Source organism: Rhinolophus sinicus, linkage group LG03 (genome assembly GCF_036562045.2).
Source record: "Rhinolophus sinicus isolate RSC01 linkage group LG03, ASM3656204v1, whole genome shotgun sequence".
In the NCBI taxonomy this organism is placed as follows: Eukaryota; Metazoa; Chordata; class Mammalia; order Chiroptera; family Rhinolophidae; genus Rhinolophus; species Rhinolophus sinicus.
The window spans coordinates 9866620-9891312 of NC_133753.1; the positions used below are offsets into that span (position 1 = coordinate 9866620).

Genomic DNA, 24693 nt, shown 5'->3' on the forward strand with positions numbered 1-24693 from the left:
AAGGTTGCCGGTTTGACTCCCGCAAGGGATGGTGGGCTGCGCCCCCTGCAACTAGCAACGGCAACTGGACCTGGAGGTGAGCTGCGCCCCCCACAACTAAGACTGAAAGGACAACAACTTGACTTGGAAAAAAGTCCTGGAAGTACACACTGTTCCCCAATAAAGTCCTGTTCCCCTTCCCCAATAAAAATCTTAAAAAAAAAAAAAAGTCTAAGTTGAACTGTCAATCAATTATAAGGCTAAATAAAGGCATTTTTCAGTCATACCTCAAAAAAACTTAATCTTTCTTGAACGCCACCTCAGGGAGATACTGAGGATATTCCACTAAATGATCAAGTAAACCAAGAACAAAGAAGTGTGGGATCAAGAAAACGGGGTCCCACACAAGAAAGAAGAAAGGGAAATCTTACTTACTAGCTGTGTAACAGGTCTAATGGGCATCCCATCGAGACAGGACGAGGATCATGAAAGCCTACCTCTGGAAGAAACCAATTACCTGAATGTTTGGACGCGAAGTGAAAAGCGACATTGAAAGAGTCTTTGGATCTTTTGGTGCCTTTATGAAGAATTAGTAGTAAATTTATAGAAAACGAAGCAAGTGGGAAAAGAGGAAGCAAATATCTCCAAGAAAAAATTTAAATTACAGTTGGAAGAAAATTCTAGTACACAGCTTGGGTCAGCAGTAAGCAGTATTTAAGTAGCCATTATAATATTAATACTGAATGTTGATTTAATAAAAATTACAGTACAGAGGTACCAGAAGAAAAGAGGTGAAGAACTGAGAGTAGTTTTAGCCTCTAGGGAGCAGGACGGGGAGTGGAAAAGAAATAGGCAGAGGGTTTTGATTTTAGGGTAAGCTTTTAATTACTACTATGTACAAGACTTTTAAATATGAGCACATACTGCTTTGATTACAAAATTAATTTTTATAATAAACATGACATGAGTGCTCAGGAGAACCAGAGAGACAGGCTACAATCCGAAAGAACTGGGGAATTTATCATATCTATCAGAATGTTAACTAATGAGATCATGCTTATAAGTTTAGTCTATAAAGGGCTTTTTTCTCTCATTTCATCATCCTGACAACATATGAATATTGTGGGGCTCAGAGATTAATAACTAGCCTTTTCCCAAGCTTGTAAGTGATGAACTTGTGACTCATACCAGCTCTTCTGACCCAAGCGCAGGAATCGGGGCATGGTGAGAGAGGGGAGCAATATGAGAACCAGTTTCCAGGGACGAGGCCACTGTGGCCTAGTTTTAGGAACAAAACAGCAGGCCAGTGATTGAAACATCCACTCAGAGAAGTCTCAACTGGGAGCCTGACTTGTGCTGACCCACTTGGGGTGGGGCTACACACTTACCGGAGGGAAATGTGGCCCCAGCCTGGAGGTTTAAAAACTGAGGGCGGGATGAGTGGGTCACCACTCAGACTTGAACATTGCAGCACTTAGCCAGAGAACAGAGGGCGTTTACTGAGTTGGCCATTCTTTCCGGAATAGGCGAGTGTTCCTGTACTGGTTATTTAACTTTTTCGGCTGCCCAACAAGCCGAAGGACCTCCTTCCTAGTTTTAATTCCTCACTGTATAGGTCTTGATGGAAGGCAGAGCCCAACTCCTGCTACAAAAACCTGAAGGGTCATATGCTTGCTTTCTCGGCCTTCTCTGGTTGGGCTTAAGCATGTGACCTAGACTTTCTGAATCTGGAACTGAAAGCAGGGACTATAGAGAATTCTTCTGTAAGGGGAGGGGCAGCGACATCTAATGGAAAAGGAGAGGGCACTGGCAGTGGTGCCAATGAGCATTCACTGTCCAGGCACAGAGCGGGAGCTGTAGTGGCCAGGGACCCGCCGCAGCTCCCAAGGTTCTCGCTGGGCTGTGTCTGTGATGTAATCCTCATTCCACAACCTGCCATTGCTCTTCGTTTTCTGAGCCTGGTCTCCAGCTTTCCCAGCACCTCTGGGCTAACTATCCTTTCAAATAAATTCCTTTTCTGTTTACACCAACTAGAGTTGTTTTCTATGGTTGCAGCTTAAAAGTCTGGTTGATAACAGTACCTATATTAAAAGGACTAGTGCATGAAATTCCAGAATAGATGACTAGATTGGAAGAGGCTCAAATGAAGGAGCTGATGTTTGATCACTGACTTTTCACAATGACCTTAGCATAAACTCTAAACAGCTCTGAAAATGTGAGAACAGTGAGAATAGACTATTGATTTATAGTTATTTTGAGTAAAAATCTCTTTAGGAGAACTAGAGGTTTTCTCATGAACTCTTAACCCACAGTCCTGCTGTAAGAATTTGTTTTCTTGTGTTGATCCCAGACAGAATAGCCCAGAATTCGCCCCACCATTTACATGCACATTTCAGTGCAGGACGTTTTACAGCAGTGCACTTCATACGGCAGGCTTTATGTTTTTATCTTCATCCAAAATGTCTTTTTCAGTCTTTGGAATATGAAACTTATTTATAACTTTAGTTCTAAAATGGACTCTGTAATGCATTGCCCATATTTTTAGTTATAATGCATGTGATTATGTTTTATTGAATTAAAAATCTAATAGAAACAACTGAAAGCAATGACCTAATTTTTTCCCTTACCAACTTGGTCAGATTCCAAGAGTGTGTGACTTGAAACAAATGCAAAATAGCAAAGACTGTCCCGCTCACTAATCTCTTCCTCTGTGTCCCATCCTCTCCACTGTTCCCATAGTGACACTCTTCCTTTTGTCTCAGTTTGTTGAGCTGGCAGTTCATTTTACTTCAGTCTGTAGTTGTTTCCTCTTCAGCAAATTAGTCTGAGTATACTTCTAGAGAATAATGGAGCTAAGTTAAACACAGTTATCAACAGATCAGAGTAGTAAATGTAGGTTTCAGTTAAACATGTAACATTACATGAATTAATCTCAGTTTCAGGAATGGCAGTTCAAATGACCTTCAAGCTATACATCTCTTAACGTAGCACTTAATTTTTTTTTATTGAAAATTATGACAAGTTCTAAAGTGTAATATTTAATTGCATATTTTATCTTAGAACTTAAGTTTAATTTTTCATACAGACTACAAACTCTCCACCTCTGACCCTCTGCTCATTTTGTCTTGGAATATCTTTGCCTTTAATCACTAAATGTCCATATTCTACCCTGCCCTTTAAGACCAACTCACATGCTCCGTTCCTTGTTTTGTCTTAGGCATTCCACATTAAAAATATTTTCTACTTCCTGCAAACTTTTGAATCGCTTCTTTTATTTTTCTTCCAGGTTTTTGACATCTTCTAGCTTGTTTTGGAATTACCTATGTACCTGTCTCATTTCCTCCATCAACTAGTAACTGTTATTTACTCCCTAAAGACAAGATCAAAATCTTGGTCATTTTTGAATCACCCTATGAACCTAATACAGTGCTTTGCTCTTAGTAGACTCTGTTACGTATTTTGAATTACCTGTAATACCTATGAAAACTGAGCAACTTTTCTAAAAAAGGGAGGGGAAATGTAATAAATGTTTAACCCTGGAAGTTGCAAATAAAATGAAAACACTGAACCTCAGTGTAGGAGATAAACATGAAGTGTTCTTTATAAAAGTAAGTTTAGATGTGGTCTAAATGGTACATAACTGTCTACCATTAAACTCAGTTTTAAGTTAAATTTCAAATGAAATTATCAACTGTTTACTTTGTTGGTCCATTGATATGAAATATATCAATCGGATTTAAAATATTCGTGGAAGTCAATCAAGGCTATTAATCTTTTGAAGCCAAAAAGTTTCATCCAAGGGCAGTCCTTTTGTATTAATTTATAATGTAGATTAAAAAACTAATTATCTAAAATGTCAATGAAAATGTATTTACATTAATAAACAAATGTGATTTAGAATATTAAAGTACCTTGGAAATTCTTATTTTAAATTAGGCATTTTTTTTCTTTTTTGTCCTGCTTAATTTATTAAGGGAAAATAAAATTATAAGGAGTTGCCATTGTTTGTTTCTTGTCTATATAAGGTGGAAGTGTTTATTCACCCTTATTTGAAAACTTAGAAGAAAGTGAGCGTAAATTAATGTTATGGCTTGTTATATAACTTTGTAAATGTAAATGTTTATCAGGCACTTTGTAGCTCTAGCAAGAAGTGTTATTTCTAAAATGTGTGCAGTTATTTAAAGTAGAGTGTGTTGAATGTCTTCTGTTTATTTAAAATTATATGGCATTTAATTAGAAGCCTTTTCTCAATAAGCAAAACCTTTTCTCTGTGATACTGAAATTCTGAGGATGCCACAAGGGAGGGAAATGATGAATAGAGGAAGACTTGTTCTGTTTTGTTTTTTTTCCTTCAGCCCAAATTATGTGTTTATTATAGTCAAGGTCTGAGAAATTGGATTTAATTTGAATGTGACAGACATTAATATAATAAGATAAAAGATAAAACGCTGTACTCAGGTCAGTATGGATATGAACACAAAACTTTGAACAACATAGCACTTCTCTGGGATAAGAAAGACCTGTGACTTAAAGAGTCTACTGCTCTCTAGCCACCATGAAGGTAGCAGCTAGCATCTCCAGGGGTGCTGTCCAGGGCAGCATGTTCTGAACTAGAGAAAGACTTGTAAATTAGTGGTATCACATTTTGTCCTGAATTATTGAAGTACCTGTTTTTTGCTACCTTTTGCATGCACTGTTTATATATGACTGTCAAAGTAAAACAATGGTTAATTCTATCAGTTGATCAGCACTTGATGTCAGGAGGCCTAAGACAAGACACATAGTTCTTTCAAGATCGTAAAAACTATTTTTTTAAATTTCAGGTTAGCTTATATTGCTATCAAGCTATAATACCACGGAGAAGAGAATTAACAGTTGTTGAATGCCACTATGTACCTAACTTTACGACAGGCACTTAACACGCAGTGCTTCATTTTATCCTCACAACAACCCCCTGCAGCTTGGAGAATGGGTTTCCAGTTTGGGCAGAGAGGTTCAGAGATAGATACCAGTGCCCAAATTTAATGGTGTTTTATAAATGAGCTTTGGGGTTATATCTGTGTTCCAGTCTTGGTTCTGCCACATACTAACCACATAAATTCTGTCTGGATTCCACAACCTGAGCTCGTTTCTTCTTCATAGAAACGCAAGCAGCACACATTATGCCTGCTTACAGTTGTCAGGGCCTTAATAAATGTTTTAAAAAACTGAATTGCATTAACTCCTTAGTGGAAGATTTCTAAAGATAAGAATTGAGTCATTTTCCTTGCACACCATTTGGAACCTCACTCCAAGTTTCCAAAGTCTAAAATTACCAGATTCAGACTTTTAGCAACAGTGATACATGTGTTCATAATTGCAGGGAACTGTCAATCTTAGATGATGGCAAAGCAGGGCCATAAAACATGGTCCACAGAGCTTTCTCCTGGTGTGGACTATTTGGTCTAAACTTCCACTTTGATTCAATTATAGTCTCCTTTCTCTTAGAAACACTAAGACAAATGGCATAATTGTTGCTTTTTCCTAAAGCCCCAACTTATTTTTATTTTTCTGACTGCCATTGTCAAATTTTGAATCCTCTCCTATACCTTCCATTGCCAAGGAATACAAAACTAATACAATCAAAGATGTAAGTTATTTGACATAAGGAAAGGCGGACTAGGGGAGGGCGTTAGTGATTGAGGAGGGAAAATGACAGAAGGAAGGAAGGCCCTCTGCATTGTACAAATATGTGGGCTTTTTTAACTCAGTATTAAGATACAGAGTGAAAGTTTCTGCCTTAAAATCAAATATTGCACTTACCTCCTAAAATATCCAAAGTAGAAGGACTCAGACCAGCCATAAGCATTCTGTTTACTGGTTTTGCAAGTAGCTGGAAGAAGTTATGCTAAGAATTTAGATAGATTAGTAATGATATTATTTAGCTATTGCTGTGTGCAAGATACTGGGCTAAGTAAGCTCTTTTTGTGGAATACCTCACTTAATCTTTACAGTGACCTATATGGTAGCTGCCATCATTCTTCTGTTTTAGAGACGAGGAAACATTCTTAAGTTGTTACTTTCCCAAGGTGACTTCTAGTGATCAAAAGATAGACTTTAAAACAAAAATTTACACTCAGTAGCTAAGTTTCCTGTATACTTTGTACTTGAAAAGACTTTAGATAGTATGTTGGGTAGCATTCATAAATAAACCATCTCCAGTAGCAACTTTAAATTTGAATGAATTTAATTCAAAACAGTTCATGCTCATTGTTGAAAAAGGGGAATAATAATAATAGAAACACAGCCTAAGGTAGATTTTCACTTACTCCCATTCTTTCCCCCAAATCCTCATTGATGACATTGAACAGTTTGAAGAGTTTCCTTGTAAACCTTTATCTGGCAGGAATCTGTGTATTTTACATGCATATTTTGTTCTATTGTAAAAAATAGCACCACTTTATACATACTACTCTGTGTTGCTTTAACTTCGGAAAAATTATGTCAGTACATATAGGATAACTTTTTTTTAATAACTGCATTTTTTTAATATAAGAGATGCACTAATATTTGGATATTCAGGTGATACAAATAATACAAAAGGCGTTTAAGAACTCTTCAGTCTCACTCCCCAGTGAAAAACACTGTTGACAAATAATACCTTTTTATAAATATCTCCTAAAGACTGAAACTTAGTTTGGAGTGTATTTCTGGAACTGCTAAAACATTCGGTGACTATAAACTGTCCAGAAGGTTCCTTGCCTCCAGCTATTTTTTCATATATTTTGATGAAAAGGAATATCAGTTTCTATTATGAATTAACATGGGTTAGCCTCACTAAATTTGTCTCCACAAAGCGGATGACTTTGATATATTAAAAGATTCTGAGCTCTGCTTTGGTACTTTTCACTAAAACATTTTTATATATACCTCATATTAGCATTGCTATGTCTATAAAACTTCTGATAAATGCTTTACATGTCATGTCATTTGAAGGTGAAATATCCGTGCATCTGAAAATAGTGCCAGAAAGTGAAAAACACAATTTGCATATTTACATGTCTTTGTTTCTTGCCATATTCCTCTTTAACCATGATAGAGTTAGGCTTATTTCGAAGTGTATTGGTTTTAATATTACATTTCCACTGTCACTGTTCCTTCCTAATTGAAGTTCTTATTAAAGAACATTGCTGAATTTTGACACTGATTCACTAAAATATTTCTAGAAAATACATGGGCATCATCACATTGGTTTTCTAAATGCTGATAGCAGAGCTTGTCTGTGATGAGAGGTTCAGAAATTTTTTTAAGCTAAACTGTGAGATTAAATAGTTTCTTTGTTGTTCTTATGCCTCATCTTAAATTCTAAATTGATAGTTTTTGTTTATAAGTATAAACAATAAAAATATTGTGCCTAAAGTCTTCAGTGGTATGAACTGCGCTCGTAAACTACATTTTGATGTCAGGTTTTTAGAGGTACTAGGTTAAAATAGAAGTGGGTGGTTACAGTGTTGTAATTCTGATCATTGTAATAGGTCTGTACCTGAACATAACACCTGCCTGAGTTTTCAAGCAAATAAAGGTAAAAATGGGATATTAGTGGGGGGGGCGGGGGGCGGTGTGTGAAGGAATATATATAACCTGTCGATTCAAATGGACCCTTGGTATAGAATCAGCATGGTGATCGCTACGTTTATTTACCAAACGCTTACTGAGCTATTTCTATATGCCAGGCCCTGAGATTAAACTGATGAGCTATGATAGTCTAGTAGTGCCGACATCAATAGGCGGTTACAGTATAAGAGCCTGAATAGAGCAAAGCGCTGGATGGTAGTAGGAGAGCACATAGGAAGAAGAAGAGCCCCAGAACCTCAACACGGAGTCAGCGAAGGGGGCAGTATCAAGAACTTGCCAGAGAAGCTGAGACCTGGAGAATGAATGAATGGGAGCTAAGTTAATAAAGATTGGAGGTAAAAGGGAGCACGTCAGGCAGAAGGTCCAAAGACCCGGAGGTAAATGAGAGCAAGGCACTTTAGGTTGGGAGGGGATAGAGGGTGCAGAGATGAGAGGTGGCAAGAAATGAGGCTGCAGAGGCAAGCAGGGCTGTAGGAGAAAACTTGGTTTACTGTGCTGAGGTGGTTGGCTTTATCCTGAGCTTAGCCAGTCATGTGACCTGACTGCATTTGCACTTTCTGGAATATCTCTGGCTGCAGCATGCAGACCATAAGAAATGTTCCAGAAATAATGTTTTTTAAATAATACATTCTTTAAGCAGATGAAATCTATAAATTATACATCAAAAATTACTAATTCTTTTTAAAAGTTTCCTACCATATTTATTCGTTTATTCCATAGAACTTTTTGAGCACCTGTGTTTTGCCAGGCACTGTGTTAAGCGCTGAACTCACATTGTCCTCTGTGGTAGTTATTATCCCCATTTTAGAGATAAACTGAGGCTTGAGAATATTGTCACCTGAGATTACAAAATGTTAAGGCCGAGATTTGAATCTGGTCTTTCTGACTCCAGAGATTTCCTGACTTCCGCATTTGAAGGGGGAGAGAATATGATCTCTGAGAAGAAATCATCTGTGAGGTGCATTGTTTGGAAGGGAACACATGATCATATTTTAACAGATAAACAGTAGATATCAAAAAGTTTTCTGAAAATTGTAATTATATGTCCTTCACCCTCATCAGGGAAACTTAATTATAGTAATAGCTGCCACTTATTTACCCATAAGTTAAATATTGTACTACCGGTAAGTGCTATCTGTATATTATTAAATCCTCAAAATAAGTGAGGTAAATTTTGAAGATTAGGAAACATTTTTCAGATGTGGAAATGGGAATCGGGATAGGATCTCTGGTCAGTCTGATCTAGAGGTCTATCTTGCATCTCTCTTCCAGCGAGATGCCTGCACATGAGAGCTTGTGTTTGCTTTCAAGGAGCTCGGGCATCCTGTAGGTCGCTGTTAGAGCCCCCTGAATTGTGGTACAGCAGGGGCTTATTTATGAGGCCTGTGTGCTGAGAACTGACATCCCCATGAATCCTTTCCCTTTTCACTGTGCTGTTCTCACCCCAAAAAACACTTAAGCATAAATATTTAACATGCCATGTTAGAGAACATTATAAACATCAAAGAAACATAAATCTGTATTCAATTAAGAATCTTAAGGGTTCTTAAACTTAGTCTATTTTTTTTTTCCCAGGGCTTAGAGAGAAATCTTCAGTCTTTTATCAATGGTTGTCTGTGTGCTTTAGCCACCTCTGTTTACTAGGTTAGAAGTGTTCAGCTTCTTTCCCATTTTTGTCTGCTTTTCCCTCTCAGCTTGGCAAAAGCTTAAGACTAAAGAGTACAAGCCTTCAGTGTACATTTTCACACACAAGCGGTATGAATCTCAGTGACGACCACTTTCCCGTCAGAAGGGAGTAATGTTCTCAAAGTAGAGAACCTTCTCATTTCCTTTCCAATATTTGCTTGGATTTTGTGGTCAGTGATTGATTTTATACTGAGCACTGAGGAAAGAAACTGCCAGCAACTTCCATAGCCTGATGATGTTGTTTTTTTTCTTTTTTGAAAAATTAGTACTTTCACATGGAACAGAATTCAAAAGGTAGAAGAGTCCTCAGTGAAGAGTATTCGCCCTCCTGACTTTTTGTCCCCTAACCACTCAGTTCCCCTTCACAGAGGTAACCAATGTTACCTGCTTCTTGTATATCCATCCATCCAGATAATCCGAGATTGTCTCAGAACATAGCTTTTAAAATACATGGAAAAGGAACATAGAAAGATACTTGGAGCAGATGTATAATATTAATAATGCCTTTTGGCATTTTGCTATTGCAAGGAAATCTTATAAGACTATTAAAAGGGGCAGAAACTTACCTTGTACTATCCTTAAACCATTAAGTTTACAGTGCACAATGTAATGATTTGCTATATGTATAAATTGTGAGATGTTCACCATAATAAGGTTAGCTAACACAGCCTTTACCTCACATAATTAACATTTTCTTGTTAGGGTGAGAACATTACAGCTGTATCCCATGGCAACTCTCTCAAGGATACACTACAGTGTTGTTAACTACAGTCTCCATGCTGTACGGTACATCCCTGGACCTGGTTCATCTTGTAACTACAAGTTTGTGCCCTTTGATCAACATTTCCCCACCCCCGCCCCTCTTAGCCCCTGGCAATCACCATTTTACTATTAAGTTTCTATGAGTTTGATGTTTTTAGGTTTCATACATGTGAGATCATACAATATTTGTTTGTCTCTGTCTGACTTATCTCACTTAGAATAAAGCACTCAAGGTCCATCCATGTTGTCACAAATGGCAGGATTTTCCTTTTTTGAAAAAAAAACCACTTTTATTTATTTTAAGTGTGATTTTCCAGCTCCAAGTCAAGTAGTTGTTTCAATCTAGTTGTGGAGGGTGCAGCTCACAGTGGCCCAGGTGGGGATCGAACCAGCAACCCTGGTGTTAGGAGCATTGCGCTCTAACCAATTGAGCGAACCGGCCGCCCCAGCATTTTCTTTTTATGAATGGGTAACACTCGATTTTTTATATATACCACATTGTTTTTATCCATTCATCTGTTGATGGCCACTTGGGTTGTTTCCATGTCTCGGCTATTATGATTAATGCAGCGATGAACATGGGGCTGCAGATGTCTCTTTGAGGTAGTGATTTCATATATACCCCGCGGTGGGATTGCTGGACCATATGGTAGTTCTATTTTTTAGTTTTTTGAGGAACTTCCATGCTGTTTTCTATAGTAGCGGCACCAATTTACAGCCCCACCTGTAGTGCGTAAGGGTTCCCTTTTCTCCACATCCTCACCAGCATTTGTTATCTCTAGTCTTTGGGAATAGCCATGCTGACAGGTGAGATGATACCTCACTGTGGTTTTGATTTACATTTCCCTGATGATTAGTGATGTTGAGCATCTTTTCATATGCTTATTGGCCATTTGTATCTCAAGTCCTCTGCCCATCTTTTAAATCAGATTGTTTGTTTGCTATTGAGTTGTATATTAACCCTTTATCAGATACATGGTTTGCAAATATTTTCTCTGCTTCTGTAGGTGGCCTTTCATTTTGCTGATTCTTTTTTCTGTACAAAACCTTTTTAGTATGATGTGGTCCCACTTGTTGACTTTTGCTTTTGGTGTCATATCCAACAAGTCATTGCCAAGACTTATGTCAAAAAGCTTTTTATTGATGTATTCTTCTAAGTTTTACGGTTTCAGGTCATACGTTTAAGTCCTTAATCCATTTTGAGTTAATTTTTGTGAGTGGTATAAGATCGGGGCCCAATTTCATTCTTTTGCATGTGGATAATTAGTTTTCCCAGTACTATTTCTTTTCCCATTTAGTATTGGCTCCCTTGTCAGTCAGTGTTTTGTTGTTGTTTGTTTGTTTGTTTGTTTTTGCCAAGCTGTGATACACCTTTACCTAAAATATTAATTGCAGTTCTTACCAGTCTTCAGAGAACACATTCTGAGAAAGACAGCTGAAGTAGATCAAAGGAATAAATACCAAGGGGAGACTAAAATTATTGGGATTGTCCAATATGTCTGCAAGGGCATTGCTAGGATGGCCATAAGCTTACTATGACCCTAAGTAAACCCTCAGGTGACCCCTAATGATCCCCATCTTCTGGTGTTTACACCCTTATGCAATCCCCTTTCCTTAAGTGTTAGTGTGACCTACAGCTTCTTTCTAATCAATATAATATAGCCAAGATGATGGGGTGTCACTCTCACGATACCATGACACTGTATACGGCTCCATCTTGATAGCAGACTTGCACCAGAGACGCTTTTCCTTCCAAGACCCTTCCCGGCCTTGAAGAAGTAAGCTACTGTGTTTTGAGATGGCCTGTTGAGAGGACCACATGGCAAGGATTGCAGGCAGCCTCTAGGAGCTGAACAGGGCCCGACCCCCACCCCCACCCCAACACAGCCAATAACCAGCAAGAAGCTTAGTCATGCGGCCACAAGGAAATGAATTCTGCCAACCACGTGAATGAGCTTGGAAGTGCAGTCTTTCCCAGTCGAGATGAGAATGCAGCCTTCAGATTAGAATGCAAGCCCAACTGACATCTTGATTGCAGCCTTACGTAACCCTGGCTGAGGACTCCCATGACCTGTGTGTGCCCAGACTCCTGACCCACAGAAAATCGAAGATGATTTGTTGTCTAAATTTGCTAAATTTGTGGTCATTTGTTACACAGCAGCAGTACATTATTTAATCTTCTGATGTTATTTTCTGATGTCAAAACTGTTCATTATCAACAATTTTGTGTGATTTAAGTTAATTAGGAGAGAATAATTTAAATCCAGTTTATCACAGAGCCTTCAAGGTGGTAACAAGCCACACCTCTACAAAAGATGTAATTCAGGAAAAATGATGGAATTACCCATCCTTCCAGCTGCTGCAACTGACTGGAGCCTGTAATTGGTATTCTCATCATAACTATATCACTCAGTTCAGTCAGGGAAGCTGAACAACTCTGACTTACAGGGTCAGAGAATTAGTATAGAAATTGGGCCTTACGCAGTTGTGGGGGAAGTGCCGGTCTGAGAGGGAGAGGAGTAGGATCAGAGACGTTACCCACAGTGAACCTGCGAAGCCAAGCACATCGAGCCACTGGAGTGGGGCAGTGACTGTTCGGTCTGTGGATCTGCAGGCAAGCATCTGGTGGTGGCCTGGGGCCAGTGTTGTCACCAGGCTGCATTGGGAGATAGAGCTGGACGCCGAGCAGAGGACAATAAGAACAAGCTACGGTAGCACCCACAGACCTCTGTCTGTCTGTCACCACATCTAGCTATGCTGACTTTTAAAGAGTAATGGTTACCACTGCTGCCTTCCAGATCTCACATATTTCTCTGGCCAACTTCAGCTTGGAATCATACAAGGATGGAGATTGTGGGGAAGAGTTCTAGCTTAAGCAAATTGAAACAGTGCTGCTCAGCACAATTTCCCTTCTCTATCTCCCAGCCTAGATTTCTGTCACCATTTTCCAAGTATTTCAGCAGGCCTAGGTAGCCTGCCAGGTGGGGTGACCCAGACCTTCATCGCAGAGGCATGTCACTGGCTTTATCCATGGGTGCTCCAGCTGCTAGGTCTCCGTTATCACTGGGCAGAGAAGCGGATCCCTTGGATCCAAGATGAACCTTCCTGCTCCTGTTGTTTTGCCGTAGACCCAGCACCCTGGTTGGGCACCCTCGAGGCCTGCTCCCCAAGTGTTCCTCCAGAACCTGCCAGCACACAGAGCAGGTCTTGCAGTTCCTGGGTGTGTCCTCTCCTCCCAGGACCACTTCTCACTCAGACTGATGATGAGTGACCAGATCCTTCCTGATGACTGGTTTGGAGCTGCTGTCCGGGCAGGAGCAGGTCTGACAGCGTTATCTTTTCAGGCACCTGCACGGTCTCCTCACAAGACGAGACTGCTGTCCTCAGGCAAGGGATCAGGGGAGCTGCTCCTCCCAACCTGGAATATTCAGGCGAATCTTGGGGTGTAACATTCCTAGCTCATCCATCCAAATAACCCCAACTCCAGATTTTATCATAGAAGATTTGCCAAGGCTTTGCATTCAAGTCTTTTTTTGTAGCTGATATCCTTGAAATTCAGTCTTGAGCCTGAGTTCTGGTAGAAGTCTGCACCACAGCTGCAGGAAATAGGGGCCTTTTTAACCACTGACCTAGACATAGCCGGACTTTGACAGAATGCTGACACTTCAGGGCTGGCTCACCTGAGCCTGTCCTGTTCTTTTTTTCAGGATTTCTAAAGCTGTGAACTAAAGCTCGCCTACCTCAGGTAGTGCTCCTGTTCCGCTCAGGTGCCCCCACTACTGCTGCACGCAGGGGTGTTACCTGCCCACCTGCCACCTGACCAGTGATTCCATTTCCAGAATGTCATTTGAGAATCTTGTTTTCTAGGGCCATTTCTCTTACTGTAATTGTGTGCGTGTCTCCTCCATTTCCCCCAAACCTGTTCTGAAACAAAGGCTTGCACTCAGGTAGTTTATTTGGTAAGTTATCCTATGAACAGAAGTGAGAATGGGGCCAGTGAAGTAGGAGGAGGGAAAGCAGTACAAGAATGGGCCACTGAGCTGGTCACCACTGGAGGCTCCTGGGCTTCCACCCTGCCAGGGTCCTTTGAGGAGCTCTGTGCCCTCTTCAGAACGGTCCTGGGGACTAATAAAGAGGAGCAGCTATCCAAGCAGCTCTCAGAAGTTAGAGATCCAAGGCCTGGCTGGTACAACACGAAGGCACAGATTAATTTGTCTTCTAACCCACGTGTCTGACTCTCATTTTCTGCTTTGGATCTGGAATTCTGGTTGCCTTTTTAAAATAGAGAGATGTCCAGGGATAATGTGTTGATGGGTGTTTTAAAAAACGTAAACCTTTCAACAGCGTGCTCAGTATGGATTGGAATACTGAAGGGAGGGAGACAGGAGGGAACTTCGGTAATTGGTGTGTGAAGTACAGAGGATTTGGACAAAGGCCGTGTTAGGACTGGAAAATAAAGCTAATCAAGGAGCATTTTGAAGGAAGACTCACTAGGACACATTGATTAGTTACTTGCATAGGTTAAAGGAGGGTGAGTCGGCACAGCTGGTTTAACATTGTTGGGCTAGAAAAAGCGTGGTGTTGGTGGACACATTGGCTTCCCAGTATTATTTAACATAATCCTCAGAAATCTGGTGGGATTGTTTCATCCACGATACGAGGAAGTGATCCAACACAGGGTGAAAAGTGAGAGTCAAGAGCTAGTGATGTTAAGTGCCTGAATTCAAAGCCTCTGCTCTTTCTGCTACTTCATGCTGCCCTCACTTCACTCTTGTTTCATAATTCCTTTCCTTGGGATTTAGAATCAGTCACATACAGGTTAGTAGGAAAGATTTGAAGCAACTTTTCTCTCAAGCCTATTTGCACTTGAAATCTTTTTTCAAACTGGTGCCACTGAAGAGTCACTGTACCTGCTCTGAGGCCAGCCTCCTCCTAACCTTGTTACAGGCATCCCTCAGATGTTGCAGGGCCGTTTCCAGACCACCGCAACGAAGCAGTCACTGTAGTGTAGTGAGTGAGCTGTAATCCTTTTTTTCTGGTGGAGGTTCTTGCCTTCATTTGGTAAAACACGCAACATCTGTGAAGCACAATGAGGCAAAAGCGCAATAAAATGCAGTACGCCTGTGTATTGTTCTATGTTGCAGGGCAAGCTGTAATCTCCTTCCACAGTTCCTTCCCTTTCTTCCCCCTTGCCTATTTCCTTCTTTCTCTTCCCACCTCAACCCCAATATGAAACTCTGAATGTGGAGGCTGCTTACACATTTCCTGATGGACTTGAGCCAGTGGAAAGGTTTCCCACTGGTACTGGTGAAACAAGTATGAGGGTATACCTAAAATAACAAAGAGTGTGAGTGTGTTTTCAGGACGTCTGTCAACACTGAAGCTTGTTTTAGTTACCAGGAACACGAAAAGGAGAAAAAAAGGAAAGTCATCCTATTTAACACGCAATAATTACAGTCATATCACTAACTGTCAAGTTGATTTGTTTTGCTTTTTATGTCTCTGCCTTGATCATTCATGTTATGTAGCTCAAATTTTTGAAAAGAGGCATTTTTGTCCACATTACAGATTAGAAAGAAAATACTCTGGTGAAAGAATAGAGGGAATTAAGTAAGTAGGAGGTGGATCTACAAGATGAGGTCGTCACAAGAGAAGACTCGTCAGAAGTTGACTTCACACTGTCTGTCAAGCTCACAGCAGCATCGTTGAAAATCTGCCACCTGGACATAATGCATGGGCATCTTTGAGCCATTAAATGTCTTGGCTTTGGCTACAGATGAGTTTGTCTGTTATAAGGAAATTGTTAAAAGCGTTTGAGTTAATCCAAAAAGCTACATGGTTTATTAATCCAACCATTGCTGTGTAACAAACTGGAGAATCTCAGTATATTCCTACTATGGCAGTGGCAGAGGCAAGAGGGCAACCCCAGTTCCTAAAAGTCCTTCTGAAGTCGTTTGTCATATCACAGCCACTGACATTTCACTGGTCACAGCAGATCTCATGGCTAAGTCCAAAGTCTTGGGGTGGGGAAATACGCTCATATACTCTGCCCATGGGGGGCTGTGGGGAGACCAGGAGGCTCCGGGTTGTGAATATGTCTGAACAGTAATCTCCCATATGTGGGTAACAGTCTGCGCTCCAAGGCTCTAGTTTAAAATAAGTAGTCGTTCTGATTGTGTCATTTAGTTGTCTTTAAAGGCATATAAGATAATGTACTATTTTGTCTGTAGTTAGGAAATGGAGTCACTGAACTCCATTATAGGGGAAGAAAAGAGGAAGAGAGAGTTCCTTCTGAAGATTAGTTAGGACCAAATGGGAGGAAACAAATTTGACCTCCATGTATCCTGAAACTGGCAAGGAGGAAGGAATTCTAGACAGAGGAGTGCTCTTCAAAGTGTGTCCACAGTGAGGTAAGTACAGAAATTGAGAATAAGCATTGAGAAACTTTTGTAGCAATTGGACAGTGCCACAATATTCAAGCAGATTTTTACTGAATTTTACTGTGTTGGTCCATGACAGATCGGAAATTAAAAAGACAAAAAACTGTTCTTTGACCTGAGATAGTTTGAGAAGAACTAAGATAGAATATGATAACTCTGCTCACTAGAAATGAACACTTGCATTGCGCATAAGTGGACCTTCTGATTTATACAGAGGTCTTTTGGGATTTAAGTTATACCACTTTGTCACCAAAGAATCTGACCATCTTTGAGTGTGCTAGTAATGTTTTGGGACCTACAAGACTGGTCCAGAATACACCAAAGAAATGGCATTTTATGAAGCCTCTCTGCATCTCACTTGCTGGCCTCCCCTGCCAGCGTTCCTTGGACCTTGCTGCTATAATTATATTTTCATTCCTTTATTGATAACCTTGACCAAATGCAAATTGCCACTATTTGAAATCCTTTACCGTAATATGAAAATATTAATTTTGATAGTATTAAAAAAATCACTTTAAAAATACACCTTCTAACATTCCAATTTTTTGTCTAATTGTCTTCCTTTTGCATTTGTAAGTTAGTATCACCATGTTTAGTGTATTTATAAAGTGCTTTTCTCTTCATGAGAGATATGGTTTTAAATGAAGAAATTCTGATGAGAATTGATTAGTGGAAGACCTAGTTTAGAGGCACAAAAAAGTCGGGGATAGGTAATTTTTAGAAGGAAAGGGAAGGATATGTTTGGTTAAGTATAACTTGTTTTCTTCATAGCTGTAGAACCTTGGGCACGTTAAGGTTTCTGAGTCTTAGTTTTGTCATCTGTAAAATGGGAATAAACATACTACCACCTTCTTTGATAAAAACTGCTGGAATTAAATATTTAAGTTAAGTACAGAGCTTGAGACATAATAAATTTTAAAAATGTAAGCTATTGCTTTTAATTATCTACTAGGTGTCAGGCCTTTTAGAATCAGAGATAAGGTGGAGTTTCCCAAAGGAGCTGGTAGATGATTCGGACAAATATATCACAAAGATAAAATAGTATAAGAGTTTGATGCTATCATACAGGAAACAGCGTACCATGGAAACTTTTAGGGAGGAGGAACATCTGACTGAGTTTTTGGGGAGCGGGATCAAGGTTGGCTTTTGAAAAAGGCAATGTCTAAGCTGAGTCTAAAGATGTGGAGGAGTTAAGGGGCATTAAGAACATTTCAGAAATGTGAACAACCTATGTAAAGGCCCAGAAGTGAAAGAGTTTGGTGGAATTTTAGGAAATTGTAAGTAATGCAGCATGACTAGTGTCGGTACAATATGAGCAGAAAGGGGGCTGGAGGTGTCAGGGGCCAGGGCATCAAGAATATGTGATTTGGATTTTATCTTGAAGTGATTTGCAAGCTATTGAATAATTTGTTGCGTATATAATCTACTTTACATTTTAAAAGATCATTCTGGCAATAGTATTCAGAACACATTGGAAGGGAGAAAGACAAGATGGGAAATTTTTTAGGCTATTTTAATAATGCAGGAGAAAGTATCAGATTCTTAAACAGAAGTGGTAGAGAGTCAGTGGAGGGAATGGATTTAAAATACGAATAGAATGAGCAGTATTTGATGGACGCTTGGATATGGCCTTCTGGAGACGGAATCAATAATAGTACTCCGATTTCTGGCTTCGGTGAAAGGTAGATGAGATATCCTTCTTTAAAACAGAGATTAAAAAGGGTGGTACTAGATTTCCTGGAGGAATTGAATGACTTGAATTTAAGATGTGTGCAGAATATCCATGTAGAACTCTCCAATGGAAAGTTCAAGGAGTGAGTCAGGGCATCTGGAGAGAGCTCCGGGCTGGATCTGTAGACTTGAAAGCCATAAGATGCAATGAGAATTAAGGCCAGGGAGGCAGATGACATCACCCAGGAAAGTGCAGTAAAGAGTTGTGTATTCACAGCGCTTGGCAAGTAGGTGCTCCAGCATGTTTGAATTAATGAAGGGTGTCAAGGGAACGGGCTCGTTTAAACAACATAACAACCCCGAGTTAGGAGTATAATCCAGTTTTACAAATGAAGACGTTTCAGGCTCAGCGAGGTGAAGCAATTTGCCCCAAGTGACTTTGCTGCTGCATGGTCAGAGTGGGGTTTCAAGGCCAAACTGTCTGATTTCAAAGCCCATTTTTTCCCTACCAGGTTTTACTTCTTTGTAAACCTCAGAAGTTTAAATACGTGATGTTATCATTAATTCTCTTTTTTCACCTCTGCCAATGTCCTGGTTTAGTAGGATTGTGATACATCCTTCTAAATAACCGCTTTTTTCCTAAAAGCCCCTGCTTCATTCCCGAATACATCTGTCAGATTTCCTTTTCTGTCAGATTGAGTTGATCGCACTAAACTCTAGTCCAATGCCTACTTTACAACAGCAGATTGACAGAAGCCCCTCACTGGCTACTGGGAGGGGCCTGTCCTCAGCTTGGCACTCGAGGCTCACCATAAAATAATGAGAACTTTTCCATATTTCCTACTTCTTAGCCCATATTCATGTCTTTTGGGTGTTGTTTACATGCAGATTTCATTGTGGTGGTCTTAGTGTTCCTTATAAGGATTTCATTTTAATGTTTAAATTGATCTTTAGATTAAATTATTCTGTTTGTTACTGTTTTTCTAAAAATGATTTTATCTTTGTGATGGAAACAGCTTAGATGTCATCTGACCTTCTTCCATGTCCAATATAGGCCTTCGTTGTCCTTTGTCCCTAATGTGATGAGCCAGCCTTTGCTCCTACATATTTCTAGAGGGGTCTTCTTTTTTTTTGAGGGCAGGAAATGAGAGCAATTCTAATTGTTAGGAATTTGAAATTCCAAATTAGAAATATTTCTTAGTATTGAGTTAAAATCCCCCTTTTAAGAACCACTTGTTTCCCAGGACGTGCTCTTGGAACAATAGTCGTTTCTCCTTTGCCTCATGAAAGTCCATCAGACATTTAAAGATAATTATGTCTCTCCTGAGGTTCTCTTACATAAGCCAAATAATCTTACTTTCTTGTAGCTTTTCTCCTATAACAAGTCTCAAACTCTCTACTGTTCTTTTGCCCTCCTCTGAGAGTTCTGGAATTTTGCCAGTGCCCCATCTAAAACCCAGGGCCCACAACAGCACACAGGGGAGCAGTGCAACATTATTCCTTTGATTAGGACTCTGTGTTTGTATCTTAAAAGCCTGAGACTGCTTTAGCTATTGCAACCCTTTCACATTTTGCCTTCATTCCAATACCCTTTACTCAGGTTAAGCTAGCTCTCCCCTGTCATCTGTGCAGTGCATTTTCTTTAAATACAGAGCTTCCTCATTTTCCTAGTTGTATTTCATCTTCATTTTGACCCATCATTTATGCCAATTATGATCATGTTATCCATTGTGTTGTGAACTGTTGGCCAGTTTTAGTCATCTGAAGATTTTGAAGCATGCTTTCTACATTTTCATTCAAGTTCTTGATAAATATCGCAGAAACAGACTCCTCAGTCCACCCCCAAGCTGATCAGTGCTGCTTACAAATGGTTCTGTTAGCCATTGTTCTTTCATCCATCTACCTCTCGTCTTATCTGCAAAGATCTCATTTGTACATTCAAACAAAGTTTTATTTAGCACTTACCGTGTGCAAGAAAGTGCTAGAGGTACAGTGAAGACAGGAGTCCCTGTCTTATGGAGCTAATAATCGAGAGACATCACAGATTTTATTTATATATTATCTTTGTATTTTGAAATGATCCTTCCAAAGTAAACTAGCTGATCTCAGATTTTCTTCTTTCTTTGAGTTCTTAAGGTGTCAGAGTTACTTTCCCCAGGATTCTGGTCCTTTTCATTAAACTACTTATTTCTTTTTAATTCACCAGAATTAATTCCAGTTGAGCGTAAAACTACCATATTTTGTCTGTATCCTGAAGGATTAAAATATCAAAGTGCAAGTTATTTTTTTATTAGAATGATACCCCCCAAAAATGTCCTCATAGTTCAAGTGTGGATTCTCTTATTAGTCAAATGTCATCCATATCCTTCCTCTAACTGGCCAATTCCCACAACTGTATCATTTCTAACCTACTCCTCTTTCCCCTTTGGTCCAATGTCTTCCACTATAGTGTCCTACTCAAATTGTTGGATTTGCACATAGATATGTATTTTCTTAAACAATTGTGAGGATTCCCTGCCTTTGTCTATGGATCTGTCTCTATGGAACAGCAGATTTCCTATCAATGCCATAGTCTATTTTTACTTATTATTACCCCATCCCACCAAGTCTTGGTGATTTCCGTGAGATTTTATTTATCTCCTTGTTCTTTTTTACTATTGCTACTTTTAAGTATAGTGTCTAACACACTGATGTTCAATAAGTAATATTTGTGATTAATCTCAAGAAGTATTTGCCTTCTCTTTTAGGCTGTGAGGATATCATTGCTGAGAGCATCTCATTAGATACCTTAATTGCCATCCTCAAGTGGAGCTCTCATCCATATGGCTCTAAATGGGTGCACCGACAAGCTTTACATTTCCTCTGTGAGGAATTTTCCCAGGTCATGACTTCGGATGTTTTTTATGAACTCAGCAAAGACCATCTGCTTACTGCTATCCAGTCTGACTACCTACAGGTAATCATTGCTACACCTCTGAAATTCATTGTCATTCATATGTTCACCAAGAAACCCATCTGTACTCTGTTATTCTCCCATGTAGGGAGATAACCTACCCAGGAATCCGCTCTTCACATTTGCACAACAAGGCCTTCTAGCTCTCTGGTCCTTCATGCCCTCTGCTGCTACCATTCAACATTGTGAACCATCCCAGGTCCTAACCATCCAAACCGAAGGGGCTGAGGCGGTAGGCAGGGTCAGAAACATATCCCAACAGTGCTTTTCTTGGCTTCCATTAATAGTAGATTCACTGTCTCAGTTTCGTACTTTTGGTGGAGTAGTAGCTACTTAGAACGTAGACAGTAGCTTAAGCAGCACAAAGTAAGAATAATTCCTGATCTACTCCCATGCTCATAGAAACTCAGTACACGTGTTCTGCCAAAGTATAATAATGTTTTCAACGACTTGTTTTTAATCAGATGCAGTTTTTAGCAAGTTCTGTGTCCTTGACTTATATATCCATCTAATTTAGTAATTAAAACAATAGATTTTAAATATTGCAAAAAAGTATTTTCAGGTAAAGTATGTGCAAGCTTAATTTTCTTTTGCATTGGTATTATGAATTTTATGCTGAGAATTGTAGAGTAGTTTTAATGTTATGAAGACATAAAAACCCATTGAGCCATTTCCTGTTCCTTTATGTTTGTACTAGAAAAATCACAGAATGCTTCCATCTCAGTCAGAAATGCAGTGAAGAGTTAAATAATCCACTTAGCGTCTGCGCTTTTTTTTGTATATTGCTTTGATTGTAGTACAAATGTTGTCATTTGATTTATTTGAGCAAATGTTGGATTTGATTTACTTAGGATCTGTGTTTATTAATCTTGTTTCACTGTTCTGTGTGCATTATGAGAGTTAAAATTTGTCAGTTCTCTTAGATTATTGTCTTTAGAAGCTTCCTGTTTGGTTCTTAGAAAGTAAAAACCTTGGAGAGCAGCCTAGATGTGCTCTGATACTTTAGATAAAATACAAACAAATAAGGGGCACATTACCATTTTATAGATTGTGCTTAAAGGGTCCTTGCCCAAAGAAGTTGTCAAACCTGTTTTTTCTGTTTCTGCAGGAGATATTACTTCTACTTTTCTTTATTTATCTCCATCTTGTACCCAAAAGAATTTAAGGCAGCTGTAAAGTGACCACATAGTAAGATAAAATAAATTTAAAGTAGTGAAGAGAACAGGATAAAGAAAAAATAAAATTGGAAATAAGAATAAAAACTTTAGTTGGAGGCAAAAGTGAGACAAAACCCAAGTAATGTAGTTTTGTGTTTCCCCAAAAATAAGACCTACCCCGAATATAAGCCGCAGTTAAGATCTCAGCCAGACGGATGCATTAGTACGTTATGACGATGTTCCAGAAGAAGATGACATGACTGTATTTGAATAAATGTAGATTGTTGTACATGAAAAACTAAGACATCCCCTGATGTGACACGCCCTAATGTGTCTTTTGGAGCAAAAATTAATATAAGACCCAGTCTTATTTTTGGGGAAATACGGTATAAGACCTGGTCTTATTTTCTGGGAAACAGTATTTGCTGTTGATGGGCCACAGGTTTAACACAAACATTTCAAACAACCAGTGTAAAGAGTGAAATGTGGTTTAAGTTGCGCACTGTATTTACATTATGACCTAGGAAAAATCATTAATAAAATTAACTGTTTATCTCATTTCACCAAAATAAATATAAATCATTTTTCGTTATAGGCAAGTGAACAAGATATCCTTAAATATCTGATTAAATGGGGTGAGCATCAGTTGATGAAAAGAATAGCAGACAGAGGTAAGCTCAGAAAATTAGCTTGCACCGTAAGTTTTTCCTTCACATATGCATGCTGTATGTCGGTCTTGACAGTAGTTGCTATCGCCTGGTGGAAATAAAATTTTTTACAGTTGGCACAATCCTTTAGTGGAGAAGGGTATACTTTGTTAGAAATAAATGAACCAAAAAAATTACATTTTGTAATTTTAAATCACCGTTTAGTTTTAATGTTATCTTCCTATGTGCTTATTATTATATGTTGACTGATTTACAGAAGTAGTAGAATGTAACTTTTCATTTAATGATTAAAGTGTTACAAAGCACATTGTTGATGAAGATGTTCTGGAATTAAATAGTGGTGACGGAGGCACAACATTGTAAATGTATTAAAAGCCACTGACTTGTACACTTGAAAATGGTTAAAATGGTGAGTTATGTTACATGAATTTCACCTCAATAAAAAAAATATATGGTTACCCAAGAAAGCATATTTGCTGTTTATTGTTAAATTTTGTGGAATGTAAAGGAGAAATAATACTTTGAATGGCCTCCAACTGGGGATACGTTAGAAAAAAATGAAAGTATCATGTGGAGGTGAGCTTTCAACTTCGGAAGCTCACGCTTCTATAGCAGTCCTTTATTTATGTCTAGGGTAGGGCTGCCCCCCCCCACCTATACTCCTTGCCTCATTGAATATTGTGTTCCTCTATATAATGAACCCAAATCAAAAATTTTTAATTAGAAAAATGAAATACTGATTTTCCTTCCCTGTCAATTCAACAGGTTTATTTAGATATAATGTACATACCACAAAGTTTACCTGTTTAAAGTGTTGAAGTCAATGGTTTTTAGTACATTTATAGAGTTATTCTGCCACATTTTAAAATATATAAAAGCATATCAAGCTAAACTGCCTTCAAACCTTTTTACAGTGTCCCTTTAATGACTACTACCCAAGCACTAGGGAACAAAAGCAGTCTTCCTGTGTCATTCCTCGTAATTTATTTCTGTGACCTACAAAAGTCTTTAGCAATTCTCAGATTTGATTTTTTTTTTAGTATAATAACCACTACTATTAATTTGGGACATTTTTGAAATGCCAGTATACAATCTGTCTCCACTTACGCACAGGTTCTATATTTGCAATTTCACTTACTTGCTAAAACTTATTTGTAACCCCAAAATCAGTACTCATGGCACTTTCATGGGCATTTGAAGCCATGTGCAGAGTGACAAAAAATTTGAGTTCCCTGATGCACATGTTCCCAGCTTAAGGTGAAACAAGGTGACACTCTGCCTTCTTGTTTCTCCTCTCATATTGTAAACAAATGTCCTTTCACAGTGTTTTTCACATTCTTAGGGGTTTTGGGGGTAATCTCACTGTTTAAAATTGCCCCCAAGTGTAATACTTAGTGCTGACTAGTGTTCCGAAGCACAAAAAGGCTGTGGTGTGCCTGACAGAAAATGTGTGTGTTAGATAAGCTTCATCCAGGTATGAGTTATAGTGCTGTTGGCCTTGGGTTCAGTGTTGATGAATCAACAATATATATTAATAAGGTGTGTTTAAACAGAAACACATGTAAAACAAAGTTGTCTTGACTGGTTGACGAAAATGTGACCAAAGACGCACTAGAAGCTAACCCTGTGTTTCCCTTAGCAGTGATTCAGTATTTGCTAATTAATTGTTCTTGGTGACTTTAGGGAACGTAATTAACCCCAAAGAACAAGAATTGAGTATACATATTGCTACATGATCATTACAGGTCATAGGTTTGTTCAGT

At 38.9% G+C, this 24693-nt stretch overlaps 1 protein-coding gene across 1 annotated transcript in view; it reads left to right on the forward strand.

The window, feature by feature from the left end:
- BTBD7 (BTB domain containing 7) overlaps nt 1-24693 on the forward strand; it is a 75184-nt gene that overhangs the window by 34650 nt on the left and 15841 nt on the right. The window contains exons 4-5 of the mRNA XM_019745488.2: nt 20900-21108; nt 22858-22933. Of these exons, the coding sequence (XP_019601047.2) occupies nt 20900-21108; nt 22858-22933 (285 nt within the window). The remainder of the gene's footprint in view (nt 1-20899; nt 21109-22857; nt 22934-24693) is intronic.